This window comes from Camellia sinensis, chromosome 4 (genome assembly GCF_055761805.1).
Source record: "Camellia sinensis isolate YWXY chromosome 4, ASM5576180v1, whole genome shotgun sequence".
Lineage (NCBI taxonomy): Eukaryota > Viridiplantae > Streptophyta > Magnoliopsida > Ericales > Theaceae > Camellia > Camellia sinensis.
This window is the reverse complement of record NC_138964.1, coordinates 152,532,047-152,543,812: the sequence shown is the minus strand read 5'-3', so window position 1 is coordinate 152,543,812 and position 11,766 is coordinate 152,532,047. Positions and strand designations below refer to the sequence as shown.

The following is an 11,766-nucleotide window of genomic DNA, read 5'->3' as shown; positions in this document are numbered from 1 at the left end:
AGGATCCCAAACAATAGTTTTTCATAAATCTTGATAAAATTTATTTTATTTTTCTTTTTATTCATATTTCTCTCTATAACTCCTTATAATGCAATGATTATATTTTTTCCTGTCATTTTGTTATGAAAATTTTCACCAAAAAAATTAAAATTTTATTTTATTTCACTTCTTGTTATTTTTATGTTTTTATCATTTGTTTTTTTTTATAAACAAACTGAGTGTAGTTAAAAAAATCAAGAAAATGAAAGAAAAATCAGAACCTTCTGATGTGAGATGCAAACAATGAAAGCAAGAACACGTGGTTCACCAAAGCAGCAGAGCATAGCATAGCGAAAGCCTCACAAAAAGTAGGGTAAAACAAAGTTAGCGATGTTTGGACACACGAAAATTAAACCCAGTCCTTCTCTCTCTCCTTCTCCCCAAGTTGCCTGGAAGCTCAGGGGTTGACGGCACACGCTGTTGAAGAAGAAGCCGGCCGCCTCCATTCACTTTCTCTCTCCAAAACCCCTCTCTCTCTCTCTCTCTGATTATCATAGACCCATAATCCATTTTAGGTACTTCTCTTCTTTCAACTCTCTGTCTGCTGTGTTTCAATTTGTTTTGTTTACTGGGTTTTTGTTATTCTGTTCCGGGTGTATTGTTGTATCTTGCGAATGATTGTGTTTTTTGGGTTTAGTTTGGTGATTTGGAATGTGGGTTTTGTTCTGTTTGTTGGGTTGTTGCTGTTTTGGTGAGCTGTTTCTGGTGAATGATTGTGTTTTTTTTTGGGTTTAGTTTGGTGATTTTGAATGTGGGTTTTGTTGATTGTTGTTAGATAATCGTAAAGATTGATGCTTTAGTGAAAATGGAAGAACAAATTTGCAGGTCCAACTTGTGTATTGTTATTGATTTCTATATGGGGAAAAGGGGTTTTTTTTTGATGGATTGAGATGGGTATGAATGGATCAAGGTATTTGTATTAGTTTGGTATTGTCATAGTAATGGAAGTCGGTTTGGTTTGGTTTGGTTTCCAAAATCTGTTTTCTGAATTTTTTTTTTTTTTTTGAAAAAATATAGATACCAAAAAGATATTTTTGCCCCCCAAGAAGAAAACCATATGAAAATGGTGATTGTTTTTTGAGTTTTTTTCACAGTTTTTAGTTTTTTTTTTTTTGGGGGGGGGGGGGGGGGGATTTTTCTCAAAATATATTTTGAAACAAAACCAAATAGAGCAAAGTGTTTTTGATTTTGTAAGTGAGACTGTTGGTTTAATTATATATATTTTTGCTTTATGATAAAAGAGATGTACTTCCAAAATGAAAAAAAAAACCCCTAGAATTTTGTGGTTTTGATGTTTGTATGGGGAGTTTTTTGGAGAAGATGGTCTTGACAGCACAGTGATGTGAGAAGGGAATCTGAAACTTGTACAAAGTTGTGATTTCAAATTGTATTTGGATATACTTTTAGTTTGGATAACCATAATGCACCTTCTTGACATAAATCTTTAGGCTATGTTTGGTTCATGTATTTGGGTAAAGATTTGAAAAGAGAAAGAGAAAAAGTGGGTGAAATGTGAATGAAGTATAACTATTTTTCACATACTTTTTCCTTTTTCCTTTTTACTTTTTAAATTTCTACCCAAACTCATAATCCAAACATAGCCTTAAGTTATTTTACTAATTGTAATTTAAACCTGAAAGCAAACATAATTAGGTAACCTTCCTTTTATTGTTATTATTATTATTATTATTACTCCCTAAGCTGTGTAGTTGACATGGGTAAACAACAGAATTGTCCTCATTTGTGCAACTTGGAGTACTTTTTCTTGGATAGCGAAAGCAACTTGTGTAAATTGCAAAATGCTGACATTTGAGAATGTGACTGTCTTTTCATCATACAACTACATCACCCAGCCAATCACCTTCAAACCAGCACTGCTACCGTAATCAAATATACCACTTTCCTTGTAGTACCAGCATTTAGTGTCAAGTGTATACCACATCCATTTACAGTTAGAAACACCACAAACAATTATTCCAGTCACCATGATCACTGCTCTCCCTTAATAGATGCTATCAAGTGTTGTTTCACGATTAACTTTGTTGCCTTCATCAGCACCATCTTCAAACTTAGCTTCCTGCCTTTTTCCCCTCTTTCATGAAGACATTATGTTTACCTGGAATTTTTGTTGGACACTCGTTTTAGCAAAGAGTAAAGAAAATTGATAAAAGAGGCAACTCACAAATCGGTTAATTGTTTAGAGTGCATCAAAAATAATCCCCGTTTTCTGAATAAAATATCCCCCGTTTCAAGCCTTAGGAAATTCCTTGGAGCCATCTTACTTTAGTGTTTTTCTAATCAATTTAGACTAATTAGTTCAATGGACATAGATTGGTGAGATTTGTGCTACTCACTAACACATAAAATGTTGTTGTTGCCTTTGAAACTGCTTTTGAGAATTTAATAAAACTAGTGCAGTTTAAGGCTAAAGATGCCCCCAAGCCGTTGTCATGCGAGTTTGTTTAAAGTGTCGGGCACTGTGCAAATTGCCCCTGTCAAGTGGAGGAAGGGACTTTGTCAAAACATAATAAACTAGTCTTAGTCAAATCCGATTGACCATTGACAGAAAATCAAAATTATAAGTTGATTAAATGGCCAAATGTTATTGTAGACTAGTATTATTATGTCAAACGGCATTCTTGATAAGATGTAGGATTCAATTCTTGACTGTAAATATAATAATTAATGTAGAATTTTGATATTTTGAATGGAAATGTTAACATATAAGATGTCATAAAACAAATATTCAATACAAAAGAATTAGGAATAAGATAAGAAGATGGTTTTGAGGCAAGTGATTGGTATTCTTTAAAGAATGAATGAACTAATCTATAAAATTCTTAGTTAATAAATATATGAGATTGCATTCTTTTTGCAAAATTTGGGATATATAATTTATTGGGAATTTCAAGTTGTGTGTTATTCTCTGTTATGAGAACTCAAGGAAGAACTGCTGAAAATATGAGGAGAGGGGAAGGTGGGGAATAAGGTTACAGTGGTCTGATAATGGTATTTATTTGTTCTCAGTTGATGCTAAAAACAATGCATGCTGCTCAGTCACTGGAAGTTTCATTAGCTGGCATATCTGTGGATTGTTTATTGTTGGTAGGAGATTGTAAATTGGTATCATTGGCTGGAGACTGGAGAATGGAATCCAGTTAAACTACAGTTGGACAAAGTCTCTTGTCATGACTCTCATGAAAAAACTTTTACTGATTTGGGAAGTGTCACAGAAAAGGATTATTTGTCCTCGGGCTAATCAGTGTTTAAATATGGGCAACAAAATTCCATATGATTGTATTTCGTTGAAATTCTCCAAATCACACCCTTTTGACACCCTTTTGGATTGCCTCCTTTTGCATGATTTTAGAAATTCATGATATTTTGAACTCGTGTGATTTGACCAAAAGAGCATCCCAAAGTCACCAAATCATAGGATTCTCCAAACTCCACCATTAACATCACACCAAAAGAACATACCCTAGCAAAATCATTAAATACATAATTGTAGCTGCTTCAAAGAAATTGGAATATGCCTTTGGGGTGTGTCTATGTTTGTTCACATCCCCCTTCTTCTGGTTTTAGTATGGTTTTACACTGGCATCATGTGTCTTTCAGGTAAAGAGAGGTGTGTAGCCTTTAATAGGAAATCTCAGGGCTGTAGCATTTTCTTCTTACTCGTTGTAGCTTAGAGAGACCACACAAGAAGATGTTGCCAAAATCAGGTATTCCATGGAAGAAACAAGTAATTTTCTAGAATTTAAATGCCTATTAGATTTGTCCTTGAGTAACTGTAACCCTTGCAAGTTTCTTCCAATAATCTCCTATACTTATTCATGCTTAAAGGACGTTTTAGTCATGTTGCCTTTGGCTATAATTTTGATGTCTTTAATCATCAGATTTTGAGGGGCTAGGTAGTAAATAATGTTTCTTCTTTTGTCACTAGAAATGTCTCTAAAGAGCTTTCAAATTACAAATGCTCCCTCGGGCTTGCATGCTGAGGAGTGTGCTTTGCTGATTTGTTGTGGTGAACCTCAGGAGTAGTTCAAATGTCTGAAGGTTGAAATTGTAATACACCGGTTAAAACTGTAATGTGTAGATTGCACCTATATTGCATAGACTCATTTAACTGTAATTTAGTGTGGTTTAATTGATGATCCTTGTCTTTCACTGCTGCCTTCTATGTGATGTATTTGTGTTCTCAAACATTTTGATGGGTTTCCAAGTGTGCCCTAAATAAATTATTTGTAGAACACCCACCATTTGTTGTGTCATACATTATTTATTAGACTATATAGAGTGTTTTGTATGTTTTTTGTTCTATTTTGCATGTTCAGTTATTTTCTATGTTGAGGTGGTCATATATCCTCAATCATTTTGTTTCCTCCAATCTATCCACCAACTACCCACACTAGTTTCTCTCTTTCATTTTGCAAATTGACAATAATTTTTTGTAGGGAAAAATTCTTTTTGTGTCATATATTAGTTTTTGTTTCGTGCTTGGAGTGAAATGACAAATTTATGGTGATATTCACGTTTTGAAAACCATTAAAACTTGTTAACAGAAAAGGTGACTGATTTCTTTTACTTTTTGTTTTTCCATTGAATTTTATATGCAGATTATGTTACGAACAAAGCACCTCGGGACCCTTTCCCAATCTGCTAGGTCTTTCTTCTTCAGTGGGTCCCGATGCAATGCCGCAGATGGAAGTAGTTCATGCACTTGTACTGAAGACGAAACTTGTGTTTCAAGAAAGCAGAATCCTAGAAATGAAGTGCAACATGGACCAGCACCGCCCACCTTAGCATCCAAAACTTCGGCAAGAGCTGGCTCTTTGATCTCTGGAGATGCTGTTAAAGTGGTGAATTCTCATAAACCCAAGAGTGTCAAACACCCCGCTTCTCTACCACAAGTCATATCTGCCACCAGTTCGTTGGGGAGATCGGATTGTGTCAGTTATGCTAGTAGCATCGATACCGTTCAAAATGGCTCGGTTCATTCATCATCACCTCCGATTTCAGATCAATTTGTTAAGGTAGGCATTGCGGCAGTAAGTTTTTTGTCGGATTTAGTTAATTACAAAATTCCTACTTCCGATGGGAGCGGAATGCTTAGTTCATCCAAGAATTCAATGGTTGATAGTACAAGACCCGTTTCAAACATCAAATCTGCGAATGTGAAAACATACAAAAAGGACAAAGTCCATGGAAAACCATCTGCTCAGTCTGCACCTGGTTCAAACCCAACAATAGTTAACTCTCATGGTGCAAAGGGTAGAGGTGAAAAACCTGGTTCGGCTACAGGTTCCAATACCGTTCCAAACAATGGACCCAGGAATTCAGTAGAAACCCATGGTGTATCTTCGGATTCCCGTGATAGTAGAAGGGTTTTGCCTCAGAGATCAAATGGCCATTCAATCCGTGCCTTGTCGACTGCACAAACTTCTGAAGGAAAGTTTAGGGGGGAAACTGCAAAAATACCTACTGGAGTTGCTCCAATGGCTAGACAGTTTTCAAGCACCGGGCATGTGGTGGAAACGGTTTCTCGGATTTTGAGACAGTTGAAATGGGGCCCAGCAACTGAAGAGGCTCTGAGAAAGCTCAACTGTTCAATGGACGTGTATCAAGCAAACCAAGTCCTTAAGCAGCTTCAAGATTATTCGATTGCTCTTGGGTTTTTCTATTGGTTGAAACGACGAACTGGGTTCAAGCATGATGGGCATACTTACACCACCATGATCGGCATCCTTGGCCGTGCTCGCCAATTCGGCACAATAAACAAGTTGCTTGACCAGATGATTCGTGATGGTTGTCAACCCAATGTTGTGACGTATAACCGTCTCATTCACAGTTACGGACGCGCGAACTATTTGAACGAAGCAGTCAATGTTTTCAAGCAAATGCAAGAATTGGGGTGTGAACCTGACCGTGTCACCTATTGTACGCTCATCGACATCCATGCAAAAGCTGGGTATCTTGATTTTGCCATGTATATGTATCAGAGGATGCAAGAGGCCGGTCTCTCTCCCGACACGTTCACTTATAGCGTCATCATCAATTGTCTTGGCAAAGCTGGCCATTTGAATGCTGCCCAGAAACTTTTCTCTGAAATGGTAAATCAGGGCTGTGAACCAAACTTAGTGACGTATAATATCATGATTGCTTTGCACGCGAAAGCGAGAAACTATTCGAATGCGTTAGAGCTTTATCATCAGATGCAGAATGCGGGATTTGAACCTGACAATGTGACTTACAGCATAGTAATGGAGGTGCTCGGCCATTGCGGGTATCTTGAAGAGGCCGAAGCGGTTTATGCGGAGATGAAGCGAAAAAACTGGGTACCCGATGAACCGGTTTATGGTCTCCTGGTCGATCTTTGGGGCAAAGCCGGGAATGCCCAAAAGGCTTGGGGTTGGTACCAAGCGATGCTCGATGCGGGTTTGTGCCCCAACATTCCAACCTGTAATTCCCTTCTCAGCGCTTTTCTTCGGGTCCATCAGCTATCTGACGCATACAATTTGCTGCAGAGTATGCTTAGTTTGGGCCTAAACCCATCTCTTCAGACCTACACTTTACTTCTCAGTTGCTGTACAGAGGCTCAAACGTCTTTCGACATGGGTTTTTGCTGCGAGCTCATGGCCACAACAGGGCACCCAGCCCACACATTTCTACTGTCAATGCCATCGTCTGGACCAGATGGGCAGAACGTGCGTGATCACGTGAGTACTTTCTTGGACCTAATGCACAGCGAAGATAGAGAAAGCAAGAGAGGACTCGTCGATGCAGTGGTTGATTTTCTCCACAAGACCGGGCTCAAGGAGGAGGCGGGGTCTGTTTGGGAGGTTGCTGCGGAAAAGAATGTGTACCCAGATGCAGTGAAGTGTAAAAGCTCATGTTACTGGCTCATAAACCTCCACGTCATGTCAGATGGAACCGCTGTGACCGCGCTTTCAAGGACGCTTGCTTGGTTCCGGAGACAGATGCTTGTGTCGGGGACTTGTCCAAGCCGGATTGATATTGTGACGGGATGGGGCCGGCGGAGCAGGGTGACGGGTGCATCGTTGGTGAGGGAGGCGGTGGAGAATCTGCTGCATAGTTTCAGCTTTCCATTCTTCACTGAGAACAACAATACCGGTTGTTTCGTGGGCTATGGAGAGCCTCTTAGTAGGTGGTTGATTCAATCTTATGTTGATAGAATGCATTTACTGTAAGTTCTTGATGTCCTTGGACAAGGGTTTTGTATGGTGTGGAGAGCAGTTTTGTAGTGCGAAATGAACTCAGCTTTTATGCATTAGGTTGTAATTTATTTATGGCAGCTATGCTAAATTCAATCAATCTGTTTTCATGTCTTTTAGAGGGCAGTTTTACTATTTACACAGAAATCGATTATAGAATTAGACACAATTCTCTTAGGTCCCGTTTGTTTTTAGAGATAGAATGGAGGGAATTCATAATGAGGAGATTAATAGTGAGGGAGTTGTTAGTAAGGAGACTAAGTAAAATTGTATTTGTTTTGATGATAGTTATTAATGTAGGAATTATTAAATTATTTTTATATAAAATAATAAAATAAATAAAAAAATATAAAAAATTAAATATTAATGTTTTAAAAAAAAGTTCCAATATTTAAAAAATAAAGAAGATAAAAAAATTTATAATCTTCTCGCTATTTTTCTAATACCACCTCCACTTTCTCCATCACAATTCTCCCTCCAACCTCCATCTTAATTCATTTTTCAACTCTATAAACAAATGCAACACTAAATAACCACACCTCTATCCTAATCTCCTCTCATCCATTGACGGGGCCTTACATGGATATGGAAGACTCACAAAAAAGATGAGATCTACCTCTCGTGAAATAGTTGTATCCAATTGTGATCAGTTTGTGTTGAAATAGTTGTATCCAACTGTGATCAGTTTGTGTTGATTCATGAGAGAATGCATTAATTGTAAGTTTTTTATGGTTCCTGGACATGGTTCTGTAATATATTTTTGATGGTTTTGTAATTTATTTTTGAACAGCTATACAAATTCAATCAATCTTTTTCATAGTCTTTTTGAGGGAGTGCTTTGGATACACACCATTGAGGGTTTGTGTCTATTAGTGGTTTTCAATCTTTTCAAAGCTTCGTATGTATCATAACTTTCTTTTTCTCGTTTTTGTTTTGGGTCCATACATTAGGGTACAAAATAATTAGGGTAAAATTAATGAAGAAATTATAGCTAATTTATAGTTTTGATGTTATTATATTGGCCTATATTATAATAATAACCCTTTTAATGGGTAACTCTATTTACATTACAAAAACAACTCATTATATATCATATTGTTTACTTTTTTTATTAATTTTTTTGTTACAATTTGATTCGTATCTAAAATTTTCAAAAGTTATTTAATCTAAACAATTCAAAAATTCTAATTTCTTCATATATCCATTATCTCCACCAAACAACCACTATTGCTGCCATCTCTATCCCCTTTTCTACCTTGCCATAGCCCAACCATTGCTCAACCCTACATTTATCACTCAATCTTTTTTTTTTTTTTTCTCTCTTTGCTTGCATGCACACGTAGAGAGAGGGAAGGGGATCGCAATGGTGGGCAATGTTGGAGGAAGTTTGAGGTAGGAAGAAGTTTCTCAAGAGTCGGGGAAGGTTGAGGTAAGGGGTTGTTGTATGGTAGTTACAGAGTGCAAGAGAGTTATAATAAGTAGAGAGAGTGCGTGGTTAGTGGTTAGAAGTGGCTGTTAGAGATGGTGTTTGGATTGGGTAGAGTTATAATTAAAATAATTGTAAAAATGATGGTATGTTTGGAATTAGATAAAATAAAATTTTGAAAAAAACATAATTAAAAAGCGATATAAAAAATTGCGGTGTAAATATAATCACTCTATGTTAATGGCATGAAGGTGATTAAATTATTACATTACTCTCAAATATTTACTACTTTAATACGTAGTTAATTAAATGACACATTACTTTCTATTTCTTACTTAGGAATTGCTCAATTATATTTTTTGTTTTAACACGGTGTATTATTAAAAGGTAAATGTTAACGAGTGTTTTTAAACATTATTTAATGTTATAAAAGGTGTAAAATAAATCTTGAAAATATGTTTAAAATGTATGTTAATTTTAATAAAAGTGTAATAAAAACTTTCTTGTAATCATTAGCAAGATCGTTATTATCATTTTTCACCTGTTCATAAGGCCTAAGTCAAATGTAAGGGCTGAGGAAAGTTCGCTTAACATGTAAAGCTCGCTATAGTGTGAGTAGATTTTACTTTATTAAAAATAATTAACTTTTTTTTTTTTTTTTTTTATAAATAAAAAGGAAAAAAAAAGTCATAAAGCACATTATTGATGTATCATTGTACTCTTTGATATGATATGAAATAAATGGCTGTCAACTTTGCCAAAAATAAAAAACTGTTAAATAATATTTTAATGTTTAATTTAGTGAAATAATTTATAAATAAATAAAAATATAAGTAAATTAAGTAGAAGATATTTTTTTTGGGGTAGTGTTATTCTCAATCCTGTCAGTCCCCTTTTAATCAATTAGAATCTTCTTATTTTTAATTTTTTTAATTTTTAAGATAGTTATAACAAAATTATTTATACCTTTGTTGGATACTAAATTGTATCATTTCTTAAGACATTCACAATGAGATGGTTAAAAAAATGTATTAAAGTGTGTTATATAACAAAAAGTAATAGAAGTGGGATTAAAAAATATTTGTTAAGATGTGTTAAGAGTTTGTTTATTTTAGAGAGTGAGTAGTGGTGCAATAGATGTGTTAAGGCGTGTGTTAAATATATATATATATATATATATATATGTGTATATATAATAAATAAAATAAATAAATAATTTAGTTTAATAAAAAATTTCAAGCCCAAAATTAAATTTCAAGTCCAAAAAAAAATCCCAACAAGTATAAAAAAAAAAAAAATTGCCGTTGACCAGTCAACCAGCTGAACGTCCGGCCAGTCAACCCGTAAGACCAAAAACACGCCCCCTTCGCTAGCTAAAACCATCGCTGCAGATAACAAATAAGTTAACACACACCACTAACACACATGTTAACCCATCCACTGGAGCACCAAACAATACCCGCAGCTAGCCAAAAGTTGGCACTTGACACTAACACACAACTTAGTGTGTCCATTGTGGATGCACTTATACCTTTGAAACGTAATTCTTTTCTTTCATCTCTTAAGAGAAATAATTTTGCCATTGGTATAAAAATTACATACTGAGAACAAAATATGGAGTGTACTGAGTTACAAAATTAGATTTGAATATAGACCCTATTTGGTAGGGCTTATTTTCAACTTATTTCAGTTTTTAGCTTAATTTAAGCTATTTTGATGTGTTTGGTTCAGCTTAACAATACAGCTTATAGTTTTTTGTAAGTCAAAAATCAACTTATTCTTTGAGTGGGGGATGGGAAGCTTAATTTATAAGTCAAAAATCAACTTATGTTCACAGTTATAAGTTATAAGCTATTAAATTATAAGGTATAATTATTTTCTCACAGTTCTACCAAATGAGGCCATAGTCCACTCGGTTGGTATGAGCTCCCTCCATACACTCACTAATTTTTACCAAAAAAATACCAAGTAACCTAATTTCACAAAATTTTAAATTCCCATACAAAGATAACCTTGAGAAGCAATTCATCAAAGTGTAAGTATAATTATTTCTATATTAAAAAAAATATTGAAAGTTTGATTATGGTACAAAATTCACAGGCTTCAAAATTTTCAAACATTGTCTTACTGTTAATGCTATATCTGAATTTTAGATATGTTAAGACAGAGGAGTAGAAGTTTAAAAAAAATAAAAGGATGACTTGAGATTAGATTCCTTATCTTGTTCGATAAAGTTGAGAGAGAGAGAGAGAGAGAGAGAGAGAGAATAATGGGTTTTTTTTTCAAAAATAATTATTTTAGTTACTTATAGAAAATATTGATGGTTTATGCCCTAGTAGGGGCTCTTTATTAAGTTGTTTATGATTTTTTATTTCTCATTATGAAACTTATTTTTTTAGATTATGTTGTGATTATTGGAGTTGAGTCTGTGAGTACATATTGTTAGAATTTCTTATATAGTTAATTATTTAGTTTGATATAATTTACTACATATTTGTTAATAATTCAAATCGGTTGACAAAATAGATTGTAAGCAATTGAATTGAACTGACAAATAAAAAATTAAAACTCAACACAAACGATTCAAATATAAAATTACCACACTAAGTTATAAATTCTTATTTATAGTTTGAAGTGAGATACCGTCATATTTTGGTGTTGATACATTTTATTTGGAGTTTATACATGTTTTACAAGTTAAAAATACATTTTATAATTCTAAATAAAATTAAAATTGAATGATCTAACCATTGCATCATTATCAAGTAAGTATACCCAAAACTCTCAAATTTCTTTTAGGCAACTCTATAATAATGTTTCTCTCTCTTTTTTATTTTTATTTTTATTAATCATTTGAACCAAAATTTGTCTTTTGATTTATTTCATCTAGTCCATAATTAAAACAGGAGAGAATATATGTTACACTATGATTTTAAATATTTGTATTTAAAGAAATAATAGATCTATTTACTTTATTAATAAGCAAGTAAGATTTAGTTCGTCATAAGTGATTAATTTGAAGAAAGAAAAATAGATAAACATGGTGAAGATTGGCAATGAGCAGGA

At 34.4% G+C, this 11,766-nt stretch overlaps 1 protein-coding gene across 2 annotated transcripts; it reads left to right on the top strand.

Moving 5' to 3' along the window:
• The first annotated feature begins 235 nt into the window (after positions 1-235).
• Positions 236-7,388, top strand: LOC114267665 (pentatricopeptide repeat-containing protein At1g74750). 2 transcript variants are annotated; one of them, XM_028208713.2, is made up of 3 exons: positions 385-554; positions 3,658-3,764; positions 4,659-7,388. In XM_028208713.2, the coding sequence occupies exon 3, from the start codon at positions 4,662-4,664 to the stop codon at positions 7,248-7,250; it is 2,589 nt and encodes an 862-aa protein (XP_028064514.2). In that variant the 5' UTR covers positions 385-554; positions 3,658-3,764; positions 4,659-4,661; the 3' UTR covers positions 7,251-7,388. The 2 variants fall into 2 exon arrangements, with proteins under 2 accessions (XP_028064513.2, XP_028064514.2); XM_028208712.2 differs by lacking the exon at positions 3,658-3,764 and having other exon boundaries at positions 236-554.
• Positions 7,389-11,766: the final 4,378 nt, after the last annotated feature.

Bases quoted from the DNA above. Each gene is read 5' to 3' on its own strand.
- LOC114267665 (XM_028208712.2), top strand. From the start codon at position 4,662: ATGTTACGAACAAAGCACCTCGGGACCCTTTCCCAATCTGCTAGGTCT.